This window comes from Paramormyrops kingsleyae, chromosome 10, assembly GCF_048594095.1.
Source record: "Paramormyrops kingsleyae isolate MSU_618 chromosome 10, PKINGS_0.4, whole genome shotgun sequence".
Lineage (NCBI taxonomy): Eukaryota > Metazoa > Chordata > Actinopteri > Osteoglossiformes > Mormyridae > Paramormyrops > Paramormyrops kingsleyae.
Window position 1 is genome coordinate 7922193 of NC_132806.1, and position 22048 is coordinate 7944240.

At 41.0% G+C, this 22048-nt stretch overlaps 1 protein-coding gene and 2 long non-coding RNA genes across 4 annotated transcripts; all 3 read right to left on the reverse strand.

Moving 5' to 3' along the window:
• Positions 1 to 4492: 4492 nt before the first annotated feature.
• On the reverse strand, positions 4493 to 5310 carry LOC140593153 (uncharacterized). Its single transcript, XR_011993418.1, has 3 exons — positions 5225 to 5310; positions 4757 to 4809; positions 4493 to 4662 (listed from the first exon to the last, which is right to left on the reverse strand). It is a non-coding gene; the product is annotated as an uncharacterized lncRNA (long non-coding RNA).
• A 542-nt stretch (positions 5311 to 5852) lies between these two features.
• Positions 5853 to 7650, reverse strand: LOC111836989 (uncharacterized). The gene is made up of 4 exons (XM_023798713.2): positions 7284 to 7650; positions 6677 to 7018; positions 6144 to 6500; positions 5853 to 5881 (listed from the first exon to the last, which is right to left on the reverse strand). The coding sequence occupies exons 1-4, from the start codon at positions 7324 to 7326 to the stop codon at positions 5853 to 5855; spliced, it is 771 nt and encodes a 256-aa protein (XP_023654481.2). The 5' UTR covers positions 7327 to 7650.
• Positions 7651 to 14170: 6520 nt separating this feature from the next.
• LOC140593263 (uncharacterized) lies at positions 14171 to 22048 on the reverse strand. 2 transcript variants are annotated; one of them, XR_011993517.1, is made up of 4 exons: positions 21966 to 22048; positions 21404 to 21745; positions 20881 to 21237; positions 14171 to 14927 (listed from the first exon to the last, which is right to left on the reverse strand). It is a non-coding gene; the product is annotated as an uncharacterized lncRNA (long non-coding RNA). The 2 variants fall into 2 exon arrangements; XR_011993518.1 differs by lacking the exon at positions 14171 to 14927 and adding an exon at positions 18535 to 20185.

Sequence of the window (22048 nt, forward strand, 5' to 3'; positions counted from 1 at the left end):
CTGCTGAGACTGCTGCCCCCGCGACCCGACCTCGGGTAAGCGGAAGTCAATGGATGGATGGATGGATGGACATACATTTCTGAGGACCTCCCCTGGTCAGACAACACCACATCACTGGTCAAGAAAGCCAAGAAAGTTCAATCCCACCTCTACTTCCTACGCAAACTGAGGAGAGCACAAGTCCCACCCCCCATCATGTGCTCATTCTACTGGGGTACAATTGAGAGCATCCTCACCAGCTGCATCTCTGTGTGGTATGGAGGCTGCACTGCCTCCTGTAGGAAATTTCTGCAAAGCATAGTGGATGCAGCCAGCAAGATCATTGGTGACCCACTGCCTTCCCTCAAGGACATATTCCACACCCGCCTCAACCGTAGAGCCGTCAGCATTGCCGACGACTCTTCTTACCCCTTACACTCCCTCTTCAGCCCTCAGGGAAAAGGTACCGGAGCCTCTGGGCCTGCTCCACAGGACTGTCCAACAGCTTCATCCACCAAGGTGTCAAGATGCTGAACTCTGTCCACTACCACCCCCCCTTGCCCCCTACCCCAGGACAATAATTAGTCACTACCTACCAAAGAACTACCTGCCTACTGTCTTTTTTGCACTCAAAAGCTGCTCTAGAATGCTCTACCTCACTTTAAATCACTGTTTGCACTACTGACTGTATATTGTATATTGTACTGTATACTGTACAGAGGTTTACTTGTCTTAATTTTATCATATTTATCTCATCTCTTATGTGTTATATGTTTATACTTTATACTTTTTTTATATATATATATATATATATATACTGTATTACAAAGACGAGAGAGGAACAGGATTTCGATTCCCTTGTATATTATGAACACAGAGGGAACTGACAATACAAGCCGATTTGATTTGATTTGATTTAAAGCTTTTTATGATTAGTTAGGTAGGTAGAGAAGTTTAAATAGGCAATCATATTATAGGGTCTGGAACAGATTTAATTCATTTACATTATTTCTTATGGGGGAATTTAACTTAGAACTCGACCAAATTGCAACTCGACCAGCCTTCTGGAATGAATTAAGTTGCTGTTTCAAGGTACCTCTGTATTATGTTTGTGCCACAGCGAGTGTTTAGAATTTTGGCCAATAATCTCTATCTGGGTCTCATCAGACTGCAAAATCTTGACTGAAATGTTATCTGGGTCATTTTCTTACTTTCTGGAAAACCTGACATGCTTTCATATCGCTCTTCTGATTGAGGTCTTCATTCTAGCCACCCTCCCACACAGGCCAGCAGTACTCACTGCTGCAGTATGCAGTACGCTCTTGACATGGTTGATTGGTGCACCTTTACTCCACCCTCAGCCACTGAGCTCTGTAGCTCCTTCTGAGTGGCCGTTGGCCTCATTTTGGCTTTGCTCCCCAGTCCCTTTGTATCACTACTGAGTTTTGAGGGATAGTACTGTAGGTTTGGTGTGGTTTCCACCTTCTCAGGATTGATCCAGCAGTGGTTACCAGGATGTCCAACCTCTTGGGAATTTTTGTAATCTATTCTAAATGTATGCAGTTTGATTAGTTTGTCTCTGACTTCCTTATAATGCTCTTTAGTCTTTGTGAAGATTTGATTTATATAATTGAAGCCGATTCCCACCCAGTGGCAACCTTTACAGGGTGTCTGATTAGAACACCAAAGCTATGGCATTCCTCTGATGGGGTTAATTATAGCTTGTTTAATAGCCACATCAACATCAATGCCGCAGAAAAAGTCCAGATGAGATATGCATTGGATAATTATGTAATTGTGCTTTAGCAAAACAGAAAATAACAAACATTTGAAATAACCTATTATCGCAGCTCATGAAGAACATAAATCTCTAAACATTTACCAAATGTGGACAGTAAATTGTCAGGACTGCGGGGCAGGCGAGCCAGAAAGCAGGCGAGCGGAGCCGTGAGGTCGGGCAAACAGGGTTTATTTGGAACGGAGGATAGACAGGCACGAACATCCACTGACACTACAATGACGGATCTGGGTAGACTGACTGAGACAAGGACTAAATACAAAAGACAAGCTACGGGTAACGAGCCACAGGTGAGAACAATCAGGGAATCACATGAGGTAATGAGGTGGGCGTGGCACACATCGGGATCGAACGGAGCGGATCGTGACATAAATGATATTAAACATTTCCATCATGATACGGATGAAAGCATATAATAAACCGAGCAACATAATGTGGATCTTGAAGAGCGTGACAATGCTCACTTTAGATCATACAAACATATAATACAATAAATGTTGCTGCAAATTATATTTGTGATACACAAATAATCTGCATACTTGTTCTGTATGCATGCATAACTACACCATGCATCCAACGATAATTTTGGGAGAATTACAGCATATTAACTAATCTTCTCCTACAGCTGAGGAAAAGGAAAAAATAAAACCTAACATGGGGTCCTTCATGATGCAAACTTAACAGCCTTTTCTACAGTCTTAATTTTCGCTCCTGGTCTTATAGTGATTGTCATTGGCGTTACAAGCAAGAGATGTAACATCAATGACAATGACACCAATGACAAAATCCCATAAAAGATGCATTTACCAATATGACGTCAAAGGCATCTTGACCTATCAGTAATTACAATAAAATCAATTTATTATTGTCATGTAACACCAATGACACAATTAAATGAACTGTGTGACAAAACACTTGAATTTAAAGGTAAATTTGTAACTCATAGAACGTGTTGATACTCACTGTGTACGTTTCAGCAGCCTGTTCTTCCCGCAAACCTTGATTTAGGAAACACTTCTCCATAAATTCATGTACAGACACTATACTTATTGTAACCCACATAAATAACACGGTTACAAATGGAGAGAAGTCTTCCATAAATAAATTTTATTATTTAATAAAGTTTTTCATTATTATTTTTAAATTATTTTCATGTACGGAGAGAAAAAAAAATATATCCCGTTTTATCAAAAAGCGGCGCGAGTTTTTTTATACAATCTCTTCTTCTCTGCTTTAGTTTTGGATGGTGGGGGCACAGGCGTGCACTTCTCCTTGCAAGAGAACCCAGCATAGTGATTTATCAGAACTTTATTTTAATCGAAGATTACATTGTGGTTAGAAGATCGCTTACCTTATGTTTGAATCCCCCTTTTCCATTTTTTGATAACTCCGATTGTTTTTTTTTTTGTCCTGGAACATCGTACCCCATTGGATGGCGAGCCAGTCCCGATAGATCCCAAGTATCACTGGATTTGAAATACGGACTTCTTTCAGATAAGATTTTTTCTCTTTTTTTTTTTTCTTTTTTTCCCCCCCTTATCTTTCCAATAATCACCCGGGCGGTGTATTTCACTAATATTTTTGTTGTTACTTTATTATTTTCTCGTGAACTGAAATTTGCATACACCTACTGTATCTTGGAAATCTTTTCTGTTGTTACTTTTTTTGTTTTATTTTTTTCCGAAGCTGTAATTTGTATGGATTTTTCAAATCCTTTGTTTATTACTTGAATGATTATTATTTCAAGAATGATAGTTTGATGCATATATACATTTCTTGAGATTTTATACATAGCCTTAAATATTAATTTATATTTTCTTTTGGTGAATTGTATAATAAATTGTTAATTACACTTTAATTTAAAAGAGAAGCAAATCTTTCTTATTCTGCCTGGCCGAATCTGGAATCTTAGATGTGTACAATTGTACCTCACATTTGGATATAAAGTGCTATACATTATGAACTTTCAACTTACGAACTTTCAAACATACAAACAAAGAGGACTATAAGTCCAAATTGTGTTCCTTGTCCGCAACATCAATTTTTTTTTCTGCACACCAATTCTGCCTAGTACGATTTCTGGCCGGTACTCCTGCCACGCAGCAGCATAGCCTGTGTATACTCCCAGCATCCTAGTTGTTTGTACTTGCGTACAGGGGCGGATTAACGCACAGGCTAGATATGGCTTAAGCCTAGGGGCCCCACGTGTGCCAGCCTGCAAGGGGGCCCCCATTGGCGCGGAGCGGGGCTGGGTTGGGGGGCCCACAGACTACTGTAGCCTAGGGGCCTCCGTACACCTTAATCCGCCCCTGCTTGCGTATACCCATAAAATTATGTTGAATAACGACTTACGAACATTTCAAGTTACGAACGGCTATTCGGATCGTATCTCATTCGTAAGCAGAGGAGCGTCTGTACTTTCAAAATATCTGTTTTAATATCAGTATCACTAATGACATGAAATTAAAGGACAAAAATACATTTGAAATAATTAAAAAATATATTTTGTTTTCTTCATTTAGTAGTCCTATATTAAATAAACAAGGCATTGACATCAAGTCTAGGTACATAAAATATATGAAATTTTTTTTAATACCAGTAAATGTCACTTAAGCTCTTCCACCCATCCCTCCCTCCATCCATCCATAAATCCATCCATCCAGTTTATGTTAGAAGTGAACAAGCCTATAGGCTACTCATACATACAACAGGAAGAAAATCCATTAGATTTGTGTTAGACGTGAATGTTATTCTCCTTCTCAGTCTGTTAACCTCACATCAGAGTACAGACTACAGTCTTCTGTCTCTCTCGTTTTTCTTCGACTTTCTCCTTTCTTCTGAGTGAAGTGCAGGGCGGCGTAATTTAACATCTCCGCATCAGTATTCTGTGGAAAATGGGAGTCAAGTTCAATAAAAGGAAGAAATCAGGTCAGGTGTGTACAGTGACAAAGGGTCATAGAATATTGACTGGCTGTTTACCTGACTGTTTGTTTCCTTACGGTCTTTGAGGTGCTCCACCTCAGACTCACAAGCTATTAATATAAAGAGGAACGAATCGTTAAAATATATGTTTTCAATAAAATTTAAATTATTTAATCAAAGTTGTTTTATTGCCCCTTTTAATTATAAATCGTATCAACTGGAAAAAGTCTGAAAAACCATCAGTTCAGGCTGAAGAAAAGAGCAATACCTGTGAATGGTTTTAAAGGAAGGTTTTTTTAAAAAATTCGAAGCTTTAGCATAATAGCCTTATTGAATTAGTTTTTCTGTTAGGTCTACTCAGTTCGACTCTAGTATACAAATTTTTTTACTCATTTACTTGACTGATCTTTTTGCAAATACCCCATTCCCAAAAGTGTTTTTACAATTCTGAATATCTCTGCAATAAATTGATCACTTATCATTTAGCTTTGCATCGTCACCATGATATATACTAACATAGCCTACCTGCACAATGCTCACAGCAGGTCCTCTTATTTCTTGTGCAGGCCAATGTAAAAATTACAGTCACACACAAAACTAGTGCAGCTCCCATAATTATAGGAACTGTATTGCAAAGTCCTGTAAGAAATTGAAAACATTTATTCCGATTGATTCCGATTTATGCCGATTGATTTATATAAAATACATTCATCAATTATCAGTAACAGGCATTATATAAAGAACATAACAACTTACATATTTATGGTAATGGTTTCAGTTTATTATTTATGTGATGCTTTCATCTACAGCAATTACAGCATAGCGTTGCAATTTATGTGCGTTCTTTGGGATTTGAACCCAAAACCGATGCATTGTTACCACAATAAACTATTTATTGAGGTACAGGAGAACGGCAAAGCTGTTCTTCACTGTTCAGTTTGACATAAACGTTTTCATTCTGCTTCTTTTATTATATATTGTTGTTCTCTGTTTCCTGTTCAATATTATCATGATCAGAACAATGTTATACTTTTTTCTCCTTATTTTTATCATTAATCTTTGTTGTTGTTATTTTCCTTCACTGTAATGTTTGCAGTATAAGATCACTGAAATATGCAGTATATGTATTTATTTACATTGAACTATAAATTTACTAAAGCCTCTTCAACGTACCAAAATCTGCTGTTGTGTCAGATGAAAACAAATGCAAAAGTGCAGCTCCATACAAGTGACTATTTCTATTATTCCGTATGTATAATATCAAAAATGGGGAATATACCAAATGATATGATCAAAGTCACATTTATCAGAAAATAATGTTTTAATTACTTGGATGTGGAAATGGGAAGGCTTATCTACATTATTTTTGCGTAATGTACGCAACATATCAATAATGGAGCAATTAATTCATTTTGCATGAACAAAGCTTTTATTAAAAACTTACCTTCTACGTCAACCTTTGTCCCATTGCCAAACAGCATCTCCCCACACATGGCCACAGCGCAGTAGTAAGTCCCAGCATCAGAGAGGCTGAGGTTCCTCTTGGGGAGGCTGTAGACACAGCTCCGTGTAGGAGATCCAGCCTCAGGGCTCTTCTCACACTCATCACTCCTGTTTCCATGGCTGTAAATGACTCCTGGAAGGGATTCTCCTGATCCATGTCTGAACCAGTAAACACTGTGTTCTCCTGCACAGCTCCCAGTCTCTATTGTACACTGCAGGGTCACAGAGTCTCCCGGCTGGACTGTGTCAGACACAGTATGCTGCTCAACTATCCGATGAATGGGCTGTTTTTCAGTGCCTGTTGGACAATTATGAAATGTTGACTAAATATTTCTTTCTGAATTAATTCATATCAGTATAATCATATTAAAACCTGAGTTTTTGCACCTTATTTTTTGGTAAAGCAAATTATTATGTGACTTTATGGAATTAGTAAATAACAGTAAGTAACAGCAATTTGAAATAGAGATTTACCCCTTATTCTCAGAAAGGTTCCTGCTCCAAAAAAAATGGTAACTATCTTCCTTGTTCCACAGTAATACATCCCTGAATCTGCTGGTTCTGTCTTTAATATTATTAGCTGATTCGTTTCCCCATCTTGCTTCACTTCATAGTGTGTGGAGTTGGAGTTGACTGTCTCTTTTGAGCGAGATGTATGATATGCTGCTATTAGAAACGGTCTCTGGCCAAAATTTAGCTTAAACCAAAACACAGAATACGCACTCTCCTTGGGAAATGAACATTCCAAAGTCACATCTTCTCCAGCTTCAACTGTCAAGAAAGGACTAGACTGAAACACCACATCACTTGCAAAATCTGAAACAAGAAAATACAAATAAAAATGCAAATATTTTTATGCAGGAGTATATAGTTAAAAAATACCACATTAGCTTAAAAAATATAGTGATAAGCATGTCACTTATAATATACATGCCACATTTTTGTAGATATGCTCAGTGTAAATTATGTAAACATAATTTCCAATTATTTCAATGTGCACAAAATGAATATTTAAAATTATTTACTATTGCAGCATGTGGAATATGTGTAGTGATAGATCGACATTCTCAGTTTCACTTACACAATTCGCTGAAATAAGCCAGAATTACATAGAGTCTGATCATCTTGAGAATGTTGCTCCTGTGTTTTACTGCACACTGACTTCACAACAGTTCTGTCTATCAGGTGAATGAAGGTGTGGCTAAACTGGGGTTTTTGATTGGTGCAATTAACCACATGACACTTATTTTATTAAAATGAACTTCTGCTTTGTTTCATTAGTGAGACCATTTATGGCAGTGGTGAGAAACAGGTGGAAGCAGCTCCCCCTACAGGCATGTTTCAGAAAAATACAGGCCTCCCTTGAGCTAGGAGACAGGAGTCTCTGCAGGACCATAAAGCGGAATAGGTGCCACCTTGGAATACAAACCCGACTTTGGCATGCACAGAAAAACAATCGAAGCGACATATTGTTTTACAGTGTGCAACACACAGAAACTGTGTTTTGTGGAAATGCAGTGCAAGAGTTTCGTGAAGAGAATGTCAGAATGTTCTAATTGTTCAGAAAAACAATTAGAAGGGTTTACGCCACACACAATTAAGCAAAGATATCGTGCCACATCACACCGAAATGCAGTGGCATCTTTGCTCTGTTAAACTGGCTCATTTTCGAAAAGTATGTGCTGAAATCATGCCACCATGAAATGTAATCACTGTCCAGTCACAGGTATGTAGCAAGCAATGGGCATGGTCGCGGAAACCGGGCTGGGACAATTGCGTAAGATCTAATCGATGAGGTGACGGCCACTATACGACAGGCTACAGCCAGAACCACTACACCCCAGCTGTGCCCAGCTGCCTCACTTCAGAATCTGTATTACAGAAATATTTAGGTGAGAAATATCTTCCCTGCTCCAGCAGGTAGAAAGTGACGCTGTTAGTCAGGAAGTGGCTCCTGGAATAGCAGCAGCAGGCAGTGGCTGTAGCTGGCCATTGGATGGAAGAGGCTAAAATTGACAAACTATTATTTCTGCACCATGTATACAAGTAGACATGACAAATTTAAGACTGAACAGTTAATTAATATATTAATTCATATACAGGGGAAACTGCTTACAGTGATCATGGTTATAGTGATCAACCACTTATATGGATGAAAAAGCTTGGCACAGAATCATTCTTGTACAAATAATGTTTAAATAATTTGCTTATAGTAATCAAATAGTCTGCTTACAGTGTTTACGTCTTTTTATACATAACAACATATGAAAAAAGTTCAAATTACAGTAATTTTTAATTTTTTTTTACTTGCCTACTTTGCTCTGCAAAAACCCACCTTCTTCTGGCTAGCTACCTGAGGCTAATGCTGTGTGCGCAGAAAACATGACAGGAAAAAGAAAGTTATTTTATCTCAATGACAAATACATATTCATCAAAGCTTATTATAAACTGCCGAAAACGAGCCAATGAGACGCAGCAGCTAAATTTTATGTGCAGTACTGGACTGTATTATAGTGTACTTGAATTATACACAGTTCAGCATATTTAATTTGTTCAGTACTGTAATTTGAAAAGCATTTGAAAGAGATGTACTGTGTTTTGAAAGCCAGTAGAATTCAATAAATAACAACGCTGTCCATTTTATTACCTTTTATTTGTGTAATAAATCTACATATGTCAATTAGATGGTAATCTGCCTGAGACATGAAGAAAAAGGAAAAAAATCGGTTATAATGATCATCCGCTTATAGTGATCAATTTCACCCAGACAGACGTGATCACCATAAGTGGTTTCCACTGTATTTTAACTTGATAGTGATGCCATCACTGCAAGGGTAAATTTTAAGTATAGCCTTTACTGCACATCGGCCTCTTCCATCCATCCACTTACAGTTCGCACTAATATACCAAAGATTTGTGTGATCGTTAGCGTGAATTCCTTGCCCCAGAATACATATTTGAAACTGCTCCAGAATAGACATGAGAGCTGCCCTCATGTGGTGTCTTGGGAATCTTGGCCAGTTACAGCCACCGCCTGTTGCAGGTGTTCCATTCTTCTTTACGCTTGCAGCGTCACATTCTACCTGCTGGAGCAGGGAGGATATTTCTAACCTAAATATTTCTGCAATAGAGATTCTGAAGTGAGGCAGCTGTGCCCAGCTGGCGTGTGGTATTCTTGGCTGTAGCCTGTCGTATAGTGGCCGTCACCTCATTGATTAGATCTTAAGCGATTGTCCCAGCCTGGTTTCCGTGACCATGCCCCACGCTTGCTAGATAGCTGTGATTGGACAATGATTACATTTCGTGGTAGCACAATTTCCGCTCCCTACAGGACGGAGTACAGACCCGGTGTCTAGGAGAGGCATGCACAGGCTTAACCCGCTCCCAGATCACCTCAGGCCCCCCACCACACTCAGATAGGAAGACAAGTTTAAAAAAATAAACAAATAAGTTCATATTGTATACATTGTTAAAAAATTTAAGCTGAACTAACATTAATTCATTCCATTGAAAGTAGGTCAATGCTGAACAGTAAATGAAATATCTGACTGATATTTCAGTCATGGAAATATCAGACTGAAAGGGGGGGCGGGTGTTCCACAAAGCAGGATTTCTCGGTTAGCTGGGTTTAACTTAGCTAGAAGTCATGGTTGTCCAATAGAAATATTCCTTACCTAAACTCTTATTGGACAATCATGAGTTCTAGCTTAAGTTAAACCCAGGTAACCAAGAAACCCTGCTTCATGGAACACCCCCCTGGTTATTGGTTTGCCCTGCTTTTTCCTGTTCAACTCCATTCCTGTTTGTATTTTGGTTCCATGCTACTTATCCTACAGTAGTGTAGTAATTCCCAATGTGTGATAAGTGTTTCTTACTTTCAGTGTTTGTTGGAATTTTCCTAGTCTTGTGTTTATTAGTATAAGTTACTGCACTTGTTGCCTGTTTTCCCTGTGCCATCGTTATTGGATAATTGTCTTATGTGTCACATCTGCCTCTTTGTTAGCTCAGCTGTCTGTTGTATTTAAGCACTTGCCCTCTTTCTGCTCCTTATTGATTCATCGTGAGTGTTACTGTGTGTTTGTTACTCTCTTCTATTGCACACTCATTTTCCCTGTGTTCAACTTTGGATCTGTATATTCTATGGTTTTTAGTTAAGTCCTCTTTTTTCTCTCTCTCTTGGTTTTCTGTCCCCTTGTGGTTCTTATGTTTTATTATTTTACCCAGTGGGTTCAATAAATCCCTTTGTGTTGGAGCTTTTAAGTGGATGGACATCTTTTTTCCCTGCCTGCACCATGCTGCGTCGCAACAAGATCTAACCCCAGTCACTGGTGCAAACTTAGCTTGTTTAAGATTATAGCGTAGCCTTTAGGTTTTTTTGGCACCCAAAGGCTTTGTATTGCGTATGTGTGGTCTTTTTGTGCAAACTAAAGTTAGGATATACAAAGTTAAAAGCAGACTTCAAGTTGGTTGTGCTGCCCGTAATTCTGACAGTCAGTTTGTCATTTGCTTCATTAATGAGTGTTTTAACATAGAAGTATTACACTTGGTGAGTTAATCTGCATATGCACGTACACTGCGTAGCCTGTCTGGGAAAATGGTTCTGGTGCTGGGGCTGATGGAGTGGTGAGCATGTCAAAAGGTGATGTGTGCAATAGAATATGTGAGTTAAAAGGTTATTTCCATAATGCTGTCGATTAAACGTTTTCAGAAAGACATGCCGCAGACATGCCCTCAGTTTATCTTCTAGACTAGAAATAAATTGATTTATTCAGACAAGGGCTGCCAAAAAATAGCTTTCATTTGACATGAATGTAGTTTAGAAAAATCAACAACATTAAACTTGCTTCACTGTGCAACTATGTAACTCATCAGTTATCATTGCAAAAGTGCATTTGTGGGACATGTCATGCCCCACAGGTCGGGCTCCCCTGATTGCCTCGAATAATATCTGCACCTTTTTCTTCCCTTTATATCCCAACTTGCCCTCACACTCAGTGCAAGGTATTGCTTCCTTCCATGGTGCTTACTGAGTGACAAACTCTTGTCTTCTGTCTCTTCAGTTCCCTACTTGCCTTTGCTTCTCCTGTGCTCCTTCATTCCCGCTGCCTTTGTACTTACTCTGTGTACTTCTTCCCCGGTCATTATGCCTGTCTAGTACTGAGTTTCCTGGCGTTTGATCCTCCTGGAACTGTGACCACGACAACCATCTCCGCATGCAGACTTCATTTCTGGTTGCCTGGGTTCCTTAATAAAACCTGATTTCCCCAGTCTCTGGATTCCCAAACTGAGGTCCCTCCCAGGTGTGACATCATGCCAGGTGGAATTTTGGAAGTTGTAAAAGTCCATGAAAGCTTCTGAACTGGGTTGAGAAGCAATACCCATCCGTAAGAGCAGGCACATATGAATTTTACATTATTATCCTTCACATGTGTTGCATTGTCCTTATTGTCATTTCTGTATTCTTGTTCAGGCCTTGTGTTTTGTCAGATTTTTGTATTTCCATCAATTAGAGAATCCAAAACATACTCAGGACTTCGTTTTATCCCACACAGATCATTGATCAATTTCCTGTACCCACTTTTCCTAGAATTGCAGGAACCTATGGGAATAGCATGCACCTTCATAGCCCCAGTTAACATAAACATATTTCTGGACTGTAGGGGAAGCAGAGAACCCGTGGAACAGGTTTTGTATTCGTATTCGTATTGTTTAGGACTACTGGCTGGAAGTTTTAAGTAGACGCGCTGTGTATAGAGAAGTTATGGCCGAGTTGTATAAACGCGGTCTTAAACCCGCTTTGCTGTATCCTGCTTGACTTTGCATCACATCTCAGAGCGGGGCAAGAAAGTGGCTGCATTCGGCTGATGAGGTGAGGAGATATCTGGACAACCTGCCCGTTACATCCGAATCGCCGTGAACATTTGCTTGTCTGGTTATTAGTTAACTCGAGTGACGGCCCCGTGAGTTGGCTGTTCTACTTTTTCTCCTACTTTTGCGATATGTAAGGACCTTTGTTCATGTTCTTGCCATTTATAAGCATTGACATTATTTAGATGTTTCATTGCTTCCAATGACCTCAAAGCTAATATATGTCATGTTTTGGTTTTATATTGACTATTTTCATAAAGTTTAAATGCTAATTTAGGAGTGTTAGGTTTACTCAAACCATTGTTATGGGAGCTAAATTTAGTTTTTTTTGGTGTTAAGCAGGAAGAGTTTTTTCGGAAGGTACACAATGTGTGTTTTGGGGGGTTTGCTGCTTTTTCTTTTAGCAGCTGTCCTGTTGATGGGTGGGGTGTCGATGCTGGGTGGAGGGAGGGGGGAGATATCCTTTAATGCCAGGGTAGTTTTAGGTTGTGTTAACTCGGGGAACGCCAGGACCATTCTGTTTTTTGTTGCAGACTCTTATTTGTTTTCTTTCGTGTTTCTTTCGAACTCTGTTTTTACCTGCACTTGTTTACTCACATTCTTAGTGCAGTTAAGCTGGAATGTCAAAGGTTTAAATCATTCTGTAAAAAGAAGGAAGGTGCTCTCACACATAAAACAGTATAAAGCGTCTGTTGTTTTTCTGCAATAAACGCACATTCGCGGATCAGATAACTCTCGCCTCATGACCCGGTGGGTCGGGCAGTATTTTCATTCCACTTTTCAGACTAAGGCCAGAGGTGTTTCGATTTTAATTGACCAAAATATTCCCTTTGAGAAACATACTGTAATTTCTGATATTAATGGCCGGTATGTTTTTGTTTCTGAAAAACTCTACAATACACAAGTAGTTTTAGCCAATATATATGCCCCCAATACTGATAATGTAGATTTTTTTTGAGCGTATGAGTTCACCACTGCCTGATTTGAGCTCATACAGTACTCTCTCATACTTGGTGGAGATCTTAACTGCTGGTTGGACCCTGTGTTAGACCGATCTTCTTCTAACCCCAGCACTATCAGTAAATCTGCCTCTTTCATTCAATCATTTTTATGTAACTGTGGTGTCTCTGACATTTGGCGCTCTTACATCATAACGGAAGAGAGTAGCCTACTCTTTTTTTTAATTGGGATTTAATACTCAAGTTAATTAATTCTACATCCTACTGTGCCGCCATTGTCTTCTACAATTTAAGGTTGTGCATAGGTTCCACATGTCCAAAGTCAAATTATCTCATATTTACCCGAATGTGGACCCCTGCTGTGATAAATGTGGGAATGAAGCTTCCCTTAACCATATGTTCTGGTCATGTCCTAACCTTGAAAGATTCTGGAGACACATATTTAAAACTTTGTCCCTAATTCTTGAATACTATGTAGAACCTAATCCATTAGTTGCTCGTTTTGGTACCACTGGGGAGGCTGGTGAACGTCTGACCCCGTCACAGTGTCGTCCATTGCCTTTCGCTTCCCTTTTGGCTAGGCGTGAGATCCTACTAAGATGGAAGGGTGCTGCTCTGCCCGCCCATGCTCAATGGCTGAGGAACCTTATATCTTATTTAAGCCTCGAAAAGATCCGTTATTCGATTAGCAATACCAACGAAAAGTTTTACAAGGTGTGGGGGTGCTTTCTGAAATATTTTTCAAAACTTCAGGTTGAAAATCCGACTTCCGGCACTAATTAGTAACTCAATGTAATGTTCCCGTGCTTTTTGTCTTTGTAGTTTTTTTTTCCTTTTAGATCTGGCTTGAGGATAGGGTTATTGTGTGGGATGAGCAGGGAAATCGATAAAACGCAACAAAAACATATGTGAATGTGTTAGTACGCTATATTCTACAGTTTATTATCTTGTTCTTTTCTAAAAGCAATCATTTTGAAACGTACTTGTTGTATACAGTAACTTTGTGTGTACATTGTGTTTTCTGGTTTCAATCTAATAAAAAATATCTTTGAATTTTTTTTTATTCAGTTGATGATAAGAATTAAAAAAAACCTAGTCCCATTATTTAATTTCTTTCAGCATTTATTACACTTTTATTTCATATATAATGTACGGAAGTTGCCTTTACTGAGCAAAACCTGAGAAACTACTTCTGCAGAACTTTGCTCCAGAAGCATTTTACGAAAGAGTAACATTGACTTACAGTAAGACGATGCTGATATACCATTGTTACCTGCAATCTAGCCAGTACAATTTAGCTTCAGAACAGACAAGTTTAATTGGCTATTAATTAAGCAGATGTTGAACAAACAAATTATGTTAAAAGTACTATATGTGTACATTTCAGTCTATACTAAAACATTTACATTTACAGCATTTAGCGGACTACGACATACAGTATATAGCAGAAAACGAAATATATAAAAAAATCATTGTATAAAATTATAGGTGATCTTATGTCTCTTCTGACTCTTAAACACACATTTACATACTAAATGTAACAATAGAAGACCAACAGTTTTATGAAAGATTATGATGGACTGGAATTAAGAAGAAAAAAAATACAAATATGGAATACACATTTTATACAGAAACATTTAAAATTTTCTCACAGGAAACACTGTGACAGTGAAATGCTATATGCACTGTTTTTCTTAATGGAAAATGTGAACTAGTAACATTTTAAAAATCAATTGCACCAGTTTCATTTATACTCCAGTATTGGAATCAGGATGAATTCACCCTGGGGTCTTTCAGGGTACAGTAGATGAGGGAGAGAGTCAGCAGGACAAAGAGAAGGGCTATCATTCTTATGATGGAGAGCCAGATGAGGATATTCATATGCGCATGATAGGAATCTGATAAGGGAAGAGATCATGATTTAATGTTCCTGTAGTTAGTGAAGTTCATACTGTTAGAAATCAGTATGTGACCTGTCCATCCATCCATATCATACACAGTATCATGCACATATATCACATGCAGGGTATTGATGAACCTTTGAGCTTTCTCAGGAAATTATGGCTATGAACAATATAGACAGAATGCCAGGAAATTTCCAGGAACAAACTCAAACAGCAATTCAGAGATATCCATTCATATAATCAAATCTTCTTGACCTTTGGGAGGAAACTGGATTACAAGATACAAACTGCTGAGGAAGGAATGATAACCAGAGTACCCAGCACCAGCCATGATTCTGTCTTCTGAAAATGCATTAAAAAATAAACCAAATACTTAAATGTACATTCCATCAGAATGATACCTCCCAGTCCTCCATTTACAGTTAAGTGGAATTGATGAAAAAACTGTTATGTAAATTTATGTGGATTATAATGTAACTATGATAGTTTAAAATGAGTTAAGTTGATACACAATAGGTTTGACAAACAACAGTAAAGATTAAACATTACAACCAATAAATATGAAAGAATGAAGAACAATCAGCACAGAAACAAAATGATACCAATATAAAGATACACCTATGTTTAATGAATGTTACATTTTCAAACAACCCATAGCAGCTTCTCAGCATACAGCATTTTAAAAGCAGTAAACACTATGCTGCAAACCTCAGCATTTTCGTTAATTAAACATGTTCATCAAATTTAAACTTATTTCTAGCTTTTTAAAAAATAATGTCAGTTGTGTCATTTAAACCTTGCATTCAGGGGTTTATTTGTCACGTGCATGGTATACAGTCACGTTAATGACGTTATACAGCCTGAAATGAAATGAAACTCATATTCAAAATGCATTATAATTAGGGCTGAGACTTTAACACGTTAATTTAGATTAATTAATTACGCAAAAAAATAGCGAATTCAAAAAAATAACACTTCTAATTTGCACCGCAGAACGTTTCTCAGTGCACGAGTTCCAGACATACAGATTACAGTATATTGCTGCACAATGTGATGAACATGATGGGGAAGACAGAGGAGATTACGCTGGTGGATGGGAAATTTAAATATAAGAAACTTCCAAATGGAACATAAGAACATAAGAACATAAGAAATTTACAAACGAGAGGAGGCCATTCGGCCCATCAAGCTCGTTTGGGGAGAACTTAGCTAATAGCTCAGAGTTGTTAAAATCTTATCTAGCTCTGATTTAAAGGAACCCATGGTTTTAGCTTCCACTACAATAGCAGGAAGACTATTCCATACTCTGACTACACGCTGTGTAAAGAAGTGCTTCCTCAAATTTGTTTTAAAATGTTCTCCCGCTAATTTCCACTTATGGCCACGAGTTCTAGTATTTAGACTAATATTGAAATAGTCATTTGGCTGAACGGCATCCAGACCCGTTAGAATCTTATAGACCTGAATCATATCCCCCCTTAGCCTCCTTTGCTCAAGGCTGAACAGATTCAGTTCCGCTAACCTCTCCTCGTAAGACATTCCTCTAAGACCAGGAATCATTCTCGTAGCTCTTCGTTGCACCTTTTCTAAGGCAGCAATGTCCTTCTTGAGGTATGGTGACCAAACCTGCACACAGTATTCTAGGTGGGGTCTTACCAAGGAATTATATAAGTGTAACATCACCTCCCTTGACTTAAACTCCACACATCTAGAGATAGGACAAACAAAAAATGCTGTTATTTGCACTTTTGCAGGAAGGAGTTTGCTTATCACAGGAGCACTTCCATCCTTCGTTACCACCTCAACGCAAAACGTGTTGGGGTTAGCGCACAGGTCAGTAACGTAGCACTTTATCTTGAACTGTTGGTCTGTTTATTTTTGGCAAGGGATCTTGAGGGAGTTTTTGACTGAAATGGGATTGTTTGAGCCAACTGTTGGTCTTCGCCCGGACTAGGGTCACCGGGGCCCCACCCTGGAGCCAGGCCTGGGGGAGGGGCCCGTTGGCGAGCGCCTGGTGGCCCGTGGGGCCCGACCGGGCACAGCCCGAAAGAGGCACGCGGGACTGTCCCCAGGTGGGCCCACCACCCGCAAGGGGAATGTCAGGGGTTCGGTGCATTGTGGATCGGGTGGCGGCCAAGGGAGGCCCTGGCGGTCCGATCCCCGGCTGACAAAACTGGCTTTCGGGACATGGAATGTCACCTCTCTGGTGGGGAAGGAGCTTGAGCTTGTGCGTGAGGTTGAGAGGTATCGACTAGATATAGTCGGGCTCACCTCAACGCATAGCTTGGGTTCTGGAACCAATCTCCTGGAGAGGGGCTGGACGCTCTTTTACTCTGGAGTTGTGGCGGGTGAGCGACGGCGGGCTGGGGTAGGGCTATTGGTGGCCCCACAGCTCGGTGCATTAACACCGGAGTTTACCCCGGTGAACGAGAGGGCTGTTTCCCTGCGCCTTCGGGTCGGGGATAGGTCTCTGACTGTCATCTGCGCTTATGCGCCGAATGTCAGTTTGCAGTACCCGGCCTTCTTGGATTCCCTTAGCGGTATGCTATTTGGCGTGCCGCGGGGGGATTCCATCGTTTTGCTGGGGGACTTCAACGCTCACATGGGCAATGACAGTGTGACCTGGAAGGGGGTGATTTGGAGGAACGGCCTCCCTGATCTGAATCCGAGTGGTGTTCTGTTATTGGACTTCTGTGCAATGCATGGTTTGTCCATAACGAACACCATGTTCGAGCATAAGGGTGTCCATAAGTGGACATGGTACGAACATGCCCGGGGCTACAGGTCGATGATCGATTTTATTATCGTATCAACTGATCTGCGGCCCTCCGTCTTGGACACTCGGGTAAAGAGAGGGGCAGAGCTGTCAACTGATCACCACCTGGTGATGAGTTGGCTCAGGTGGCGGGGGAGGAAGCTGGTCAGACCTGGTAGGCCCAAGCGCATAGTGAGGGTCTGCTGGGAAAGTCTGGCAGAGGCTCCTGTTCGCTGGAGCTTTAACTCGTGCCTCCGGCAGAATTCCGACTGCATGCCGGGGGAGGTAGGGGACATTGAGTCCGAATGGACACTGTTCCGGACCTCCATTGTGGAAGCAGCCGTACGGAGCTGTGGCTGCAAGGTGGTGCCTGTCGTGACGGTAACCCCCGTACCCGATGGTGGACACCAGAGGTGAGGGGGGCCGTGAAGCTGAAGAAGGAGGCTTACCGGGAATTATTAGCCCGGGGGTCTCCGGAGGCAGCTGACGGGTACCAGCGGGCCAGGCGGGCGGTCGCAGAAGCAAAAACCCGGGCGTGGGAGGAGTTCGGTGAGGCCATGGAAAGTGACTTTCGGTCGGCCTCAAAAAGGTTCTGGCAAACCATACGGAGTATCAGGAGGGGGAAGCAGCTCCTGGTTCCTACTATTTATAGTGGGGGGGGGGGGCTGTTGACCTCACCTGGGGACATCATCCGGAGGTGTAAGGAATACTTTGAGGACCTCCTCAACCCTGCCTCAGATACATCTACGCATACTGCCTTTGAGACATCTGAGGGCACAGAGCCCGAGGGTGCTGGGGGGGGCTTGCCCATCACTGAGGCTGAGGTGGCCGCGGCGGTTAAACAACTCCGTGGTGGCCGGGCCCCGGGGGTGGACGAGATCCGCCCGGAGTACCTGAAGGCTCTAGATGTTGTGGGGCTGTCGTGGCGGACACGCCTTCTCAACAGTGCGTGGAGGTCAGGGACAGTGCCGCTGGATTGGCAGACCGGGGTGGTGGTCCCCTTATTTAAGAAAGGGGACCGGATGGTGTGTTCCAACTACAGGGGGATCACACTTCTCAGCCTCCCTGGGAAGGTCTATTCCAGGGTACTGGAGAGGAGGGTGAGATCGATAGTCGAATCTCGGATTCAGGAGGAACAATGCGGTTTTCGTCCTGGTCGTGGAACACTGGACCAGCTTTATACCCTTGCAGGGGTACTGGAGGGGGCATGGGAGTTTGCCTATCCAGTCTACATGTGTTTTGTGGATTTGGAAAAGGCTTACGACCGGGTTCCCCGAGGTGCTCTGTGGGGGGTGCTTCGAGAGTATGGGGTCTGGGGTCCACTGTTGTGGGCAATCCGGTCCCTGTACGAACGGAGCAGAAGCTTGGTCCACATTGCTGGCAATAAGTCGGACGTGTTCCAGGTGCGTGTTGGGCTCCGCCAGGGCTGCCCTTTGTCATCGGTCCTGTTTATCATATTTATGGACAGGATTTCTAGGCGCAGCCAAGGCGTCGAGGGTGTCCAGTTTGGTGACCTCAGGATTGCCTAGCTGCTTTTTGCGGACGATGTCGTCCTGTTGGCTTCATCTGCTGGGGATCTCCAGCAGGCACTGGGGCGGTTCGCAGCCGAGTGCGAAGCGGCAGGGATGAGGATTAGCACCTCCAAGTCCGAGACCATGGTTCTCAGCCGGAAACGGGTGGTTTGCCCTCTTTGGGTTGGGGAAGACGTACTGCCTCAAGTGGAGGAGTTTAAGTATCTCGGGGTCTTGTTCACGAGTGAGGGTAGGCGAGATCGGGAGCTGGATAGACGGATCGGAGCGGCATCTGCAGTTCTGCAGGCGCTTAACCGGTCCGTCGTGGCTAAGAAAGAACTGAGCCAAAAAGCCAAGCTCTCGATCTATTGGTCCATCTTTGTCCCTACCCTCACCTATGGTCATGAGCTATGGGTAATGACCGAAAGAACGAGATCGCGAATACAAGCGGCCGAAATGAGGTTTCTCCGCAGGGTGTCTGGGTTCTCCCTTAGGGATAGGGTGAGAAGTTCGGATATCCGGGAGGGCCTCAGAGTAGAACCACTGCTTCTTCACGTCGAAAGGAGCCAGTTGAGGTGGTTTGGACATCTGGTGCGGATGCCTCCTGGGCGGCTACCCGGAGAGGTTTTCTGTGCCTGTCCTACAGGGAGGAGGCCCCGAGGCAGGCCCAGGACTCGCTGGAGGGATTATATCTCTCGGCTGGCCTGGGAACGCCTCGGTGTCCCCCCCGAGGAGCTGGTGGGGTTAGCTGGGGAGAGGGAGGTCTGGGTGCCTCTACTGAAGCTGCTACCCCCGCGACCCGAACCCCGGACAAGCGGCAGATGATGGATGGATGGATGGATGGATTGTTTGTTTTTTTGGTTTTTCATACACGATATTTGAAAAATGGGAGCAGTTGAAGTCAATCAGAACTTTGGCATTTTTGATCAAAACTTCCATTGTTCTGAAAACTGTTTGCACTGTGTTTTCTGCACCCATCTATAGGCCTGTTTAGTGAAATAAACAAGATTTTGAAGTTTAAGCTTATGTATATTGATTCATTCATCAACCAAACTTAAAATTCTTGTGTCAAATATTGAAATTTTAAATGTGATTAATTTCAATTAATTAATTACAAAGCTTCTAATTAACTAGATAATATTTTTTAATCAAGTTCCACCCCTGATTATAATGCATTCATAAAGCATAAGAAACACTATAATTATTTATCAAAAGGCACAAATTATAGCGATGTTTATTTTGTATTACAAATGCTTTATGAAGCTCTCATCTATAATGCACTATAGATACCTTTATGATGTATTATAATGGTCGGTATAAGGATTAAGGATGCTTGGTACTGCATTATAAAAGTATTAATAGTGCAATATATGCGACAGCTTCATAGAGCGTTCATAATGCATAATAAACATGACAATAAAGAGTTGTGCCTTTTGATAAATAATAATAGCCATGTTTCTTATGCTTTATGAATGCATTATTATTTGTAATGAATGGCCTTAAGTAAATTATTACCAGAATGAGTATGGAAAAACTAATTTTAATGAGAATGGTATCCATAAGACACATTAAATGCTTTGTGGTTGTCAAGATAAATAATCCATGATCCATGACCATGTTTAGACAAAATGTCTATCTTACTCCAGACATCTACCTTACTAATAGTAAATTTAAAACTTACCTTCTATGTGAATCTTTGTCCCATTGCCAAACAGCATCTCCCCACACATGGCCACAGCGCAGTAGTAAGTCCCAGCATCAGAGAGGCTGAGGTTCCTCTTGGGGAGGCTGTAGACACAGCTCCGTGTAGGAGATCCAGCCTCACGGCTCTTCTCACACTCCTCACTCCTGTTTCCGTGGCTGTAAATGACTCCTGGAAGGGATTCTCCTGATCCATGTCTGAACCAGTGAACACTGTGTTCTCCTGCACAGCTCCCAGTCTCTATTGTACACTGCAGGCTCACAGAGTCTCCTGGCTGGACTGCATCAGACACAGGATGCTGCTTAACTATCCGAAGAATGGGCTGTTTTTCAGTGCCTGTTGGACAGTTAATTAAATATTTGTAATTAATATCATCAGTATAATCGTGTTACAACCTAAGTATTTGCAGCCCATATTTTGGAAAAATTTGGATTTGAATTATTGTCGTTTTATGTAATTAGTAAATAACAGTAAGTAACAGCAATTTGAAATAGAGATTTACCCCTTATTCTCAGAAAGGTTCCTGCTCCAAAAAAAATGCTAAATATCGTCCTTGTTCCACAGTAATACATTCCTGAATCTGCTGGTTCTGTCTTTAATATTATTAGCTGATTCGTTTCCCCATCTTGTTTCACTTCATAGTGTGTGGAGTTGGAGTTGAGTATCTCTTGTGAGCGAGATGTATGAAATGCTACTATTAGAAACGGTCTCTGGCCAAAATTTAGCTTAAACCAAAACACAAAATACGCACTCTCCTTGGGAAATGAACATTCCAAAGTCACATCTTCTCCAGCTTCAACTGTCAAGAAAGGACTAGACTGAAACACCACATCACTTGCTAAATCTGAAACAAGAAAATACAAATAAAAATGCAAATATTTTTATACAGGAGTATATAATTCAAAAATACCACATTAGCTTAAAACAATATAGTGATAATATTTTAACAGCAAAACATAATTTCCAATTATTTCAATGTGCACAAAATGAATATTTAAAATTATTTACTATTGCAGCATGTGGAATATGTGTAGTGATAGATCGACATTCTCAGTTTCACTTACACAATTCGCTGAAATAAGCCAAAATTACACAGAGTCTGATCATCTTCAGAATGTTGCTCCTGTGTTTTACTGCACACTGACTT

Excerpts from the sequence above, each read along its gene's own strand:
- LOC111836989 (XM_023798713.2), bottom strand. The coding sequence starts at position 7,326 with ATGATCAGACTCTATGTAATTCTGGCTTATTTCAGCGAATTGT. Across the intron at positions 7,019-7,283 it reads GGCTTATTTCAGCGAATTGT|ATTTTGCAAGTGATGTGGTG; the intron begins GTAAGTGAAACT and ends TTCTTGTTTCAG. Across the intron at positions 6,501-6,676 it reads AACCTTTCTGAGAATAAGGG|GCACTGAAAAACAGCCCATT; the intron begins GTAAATCTCTAT and ends ATTGTCCAACAG.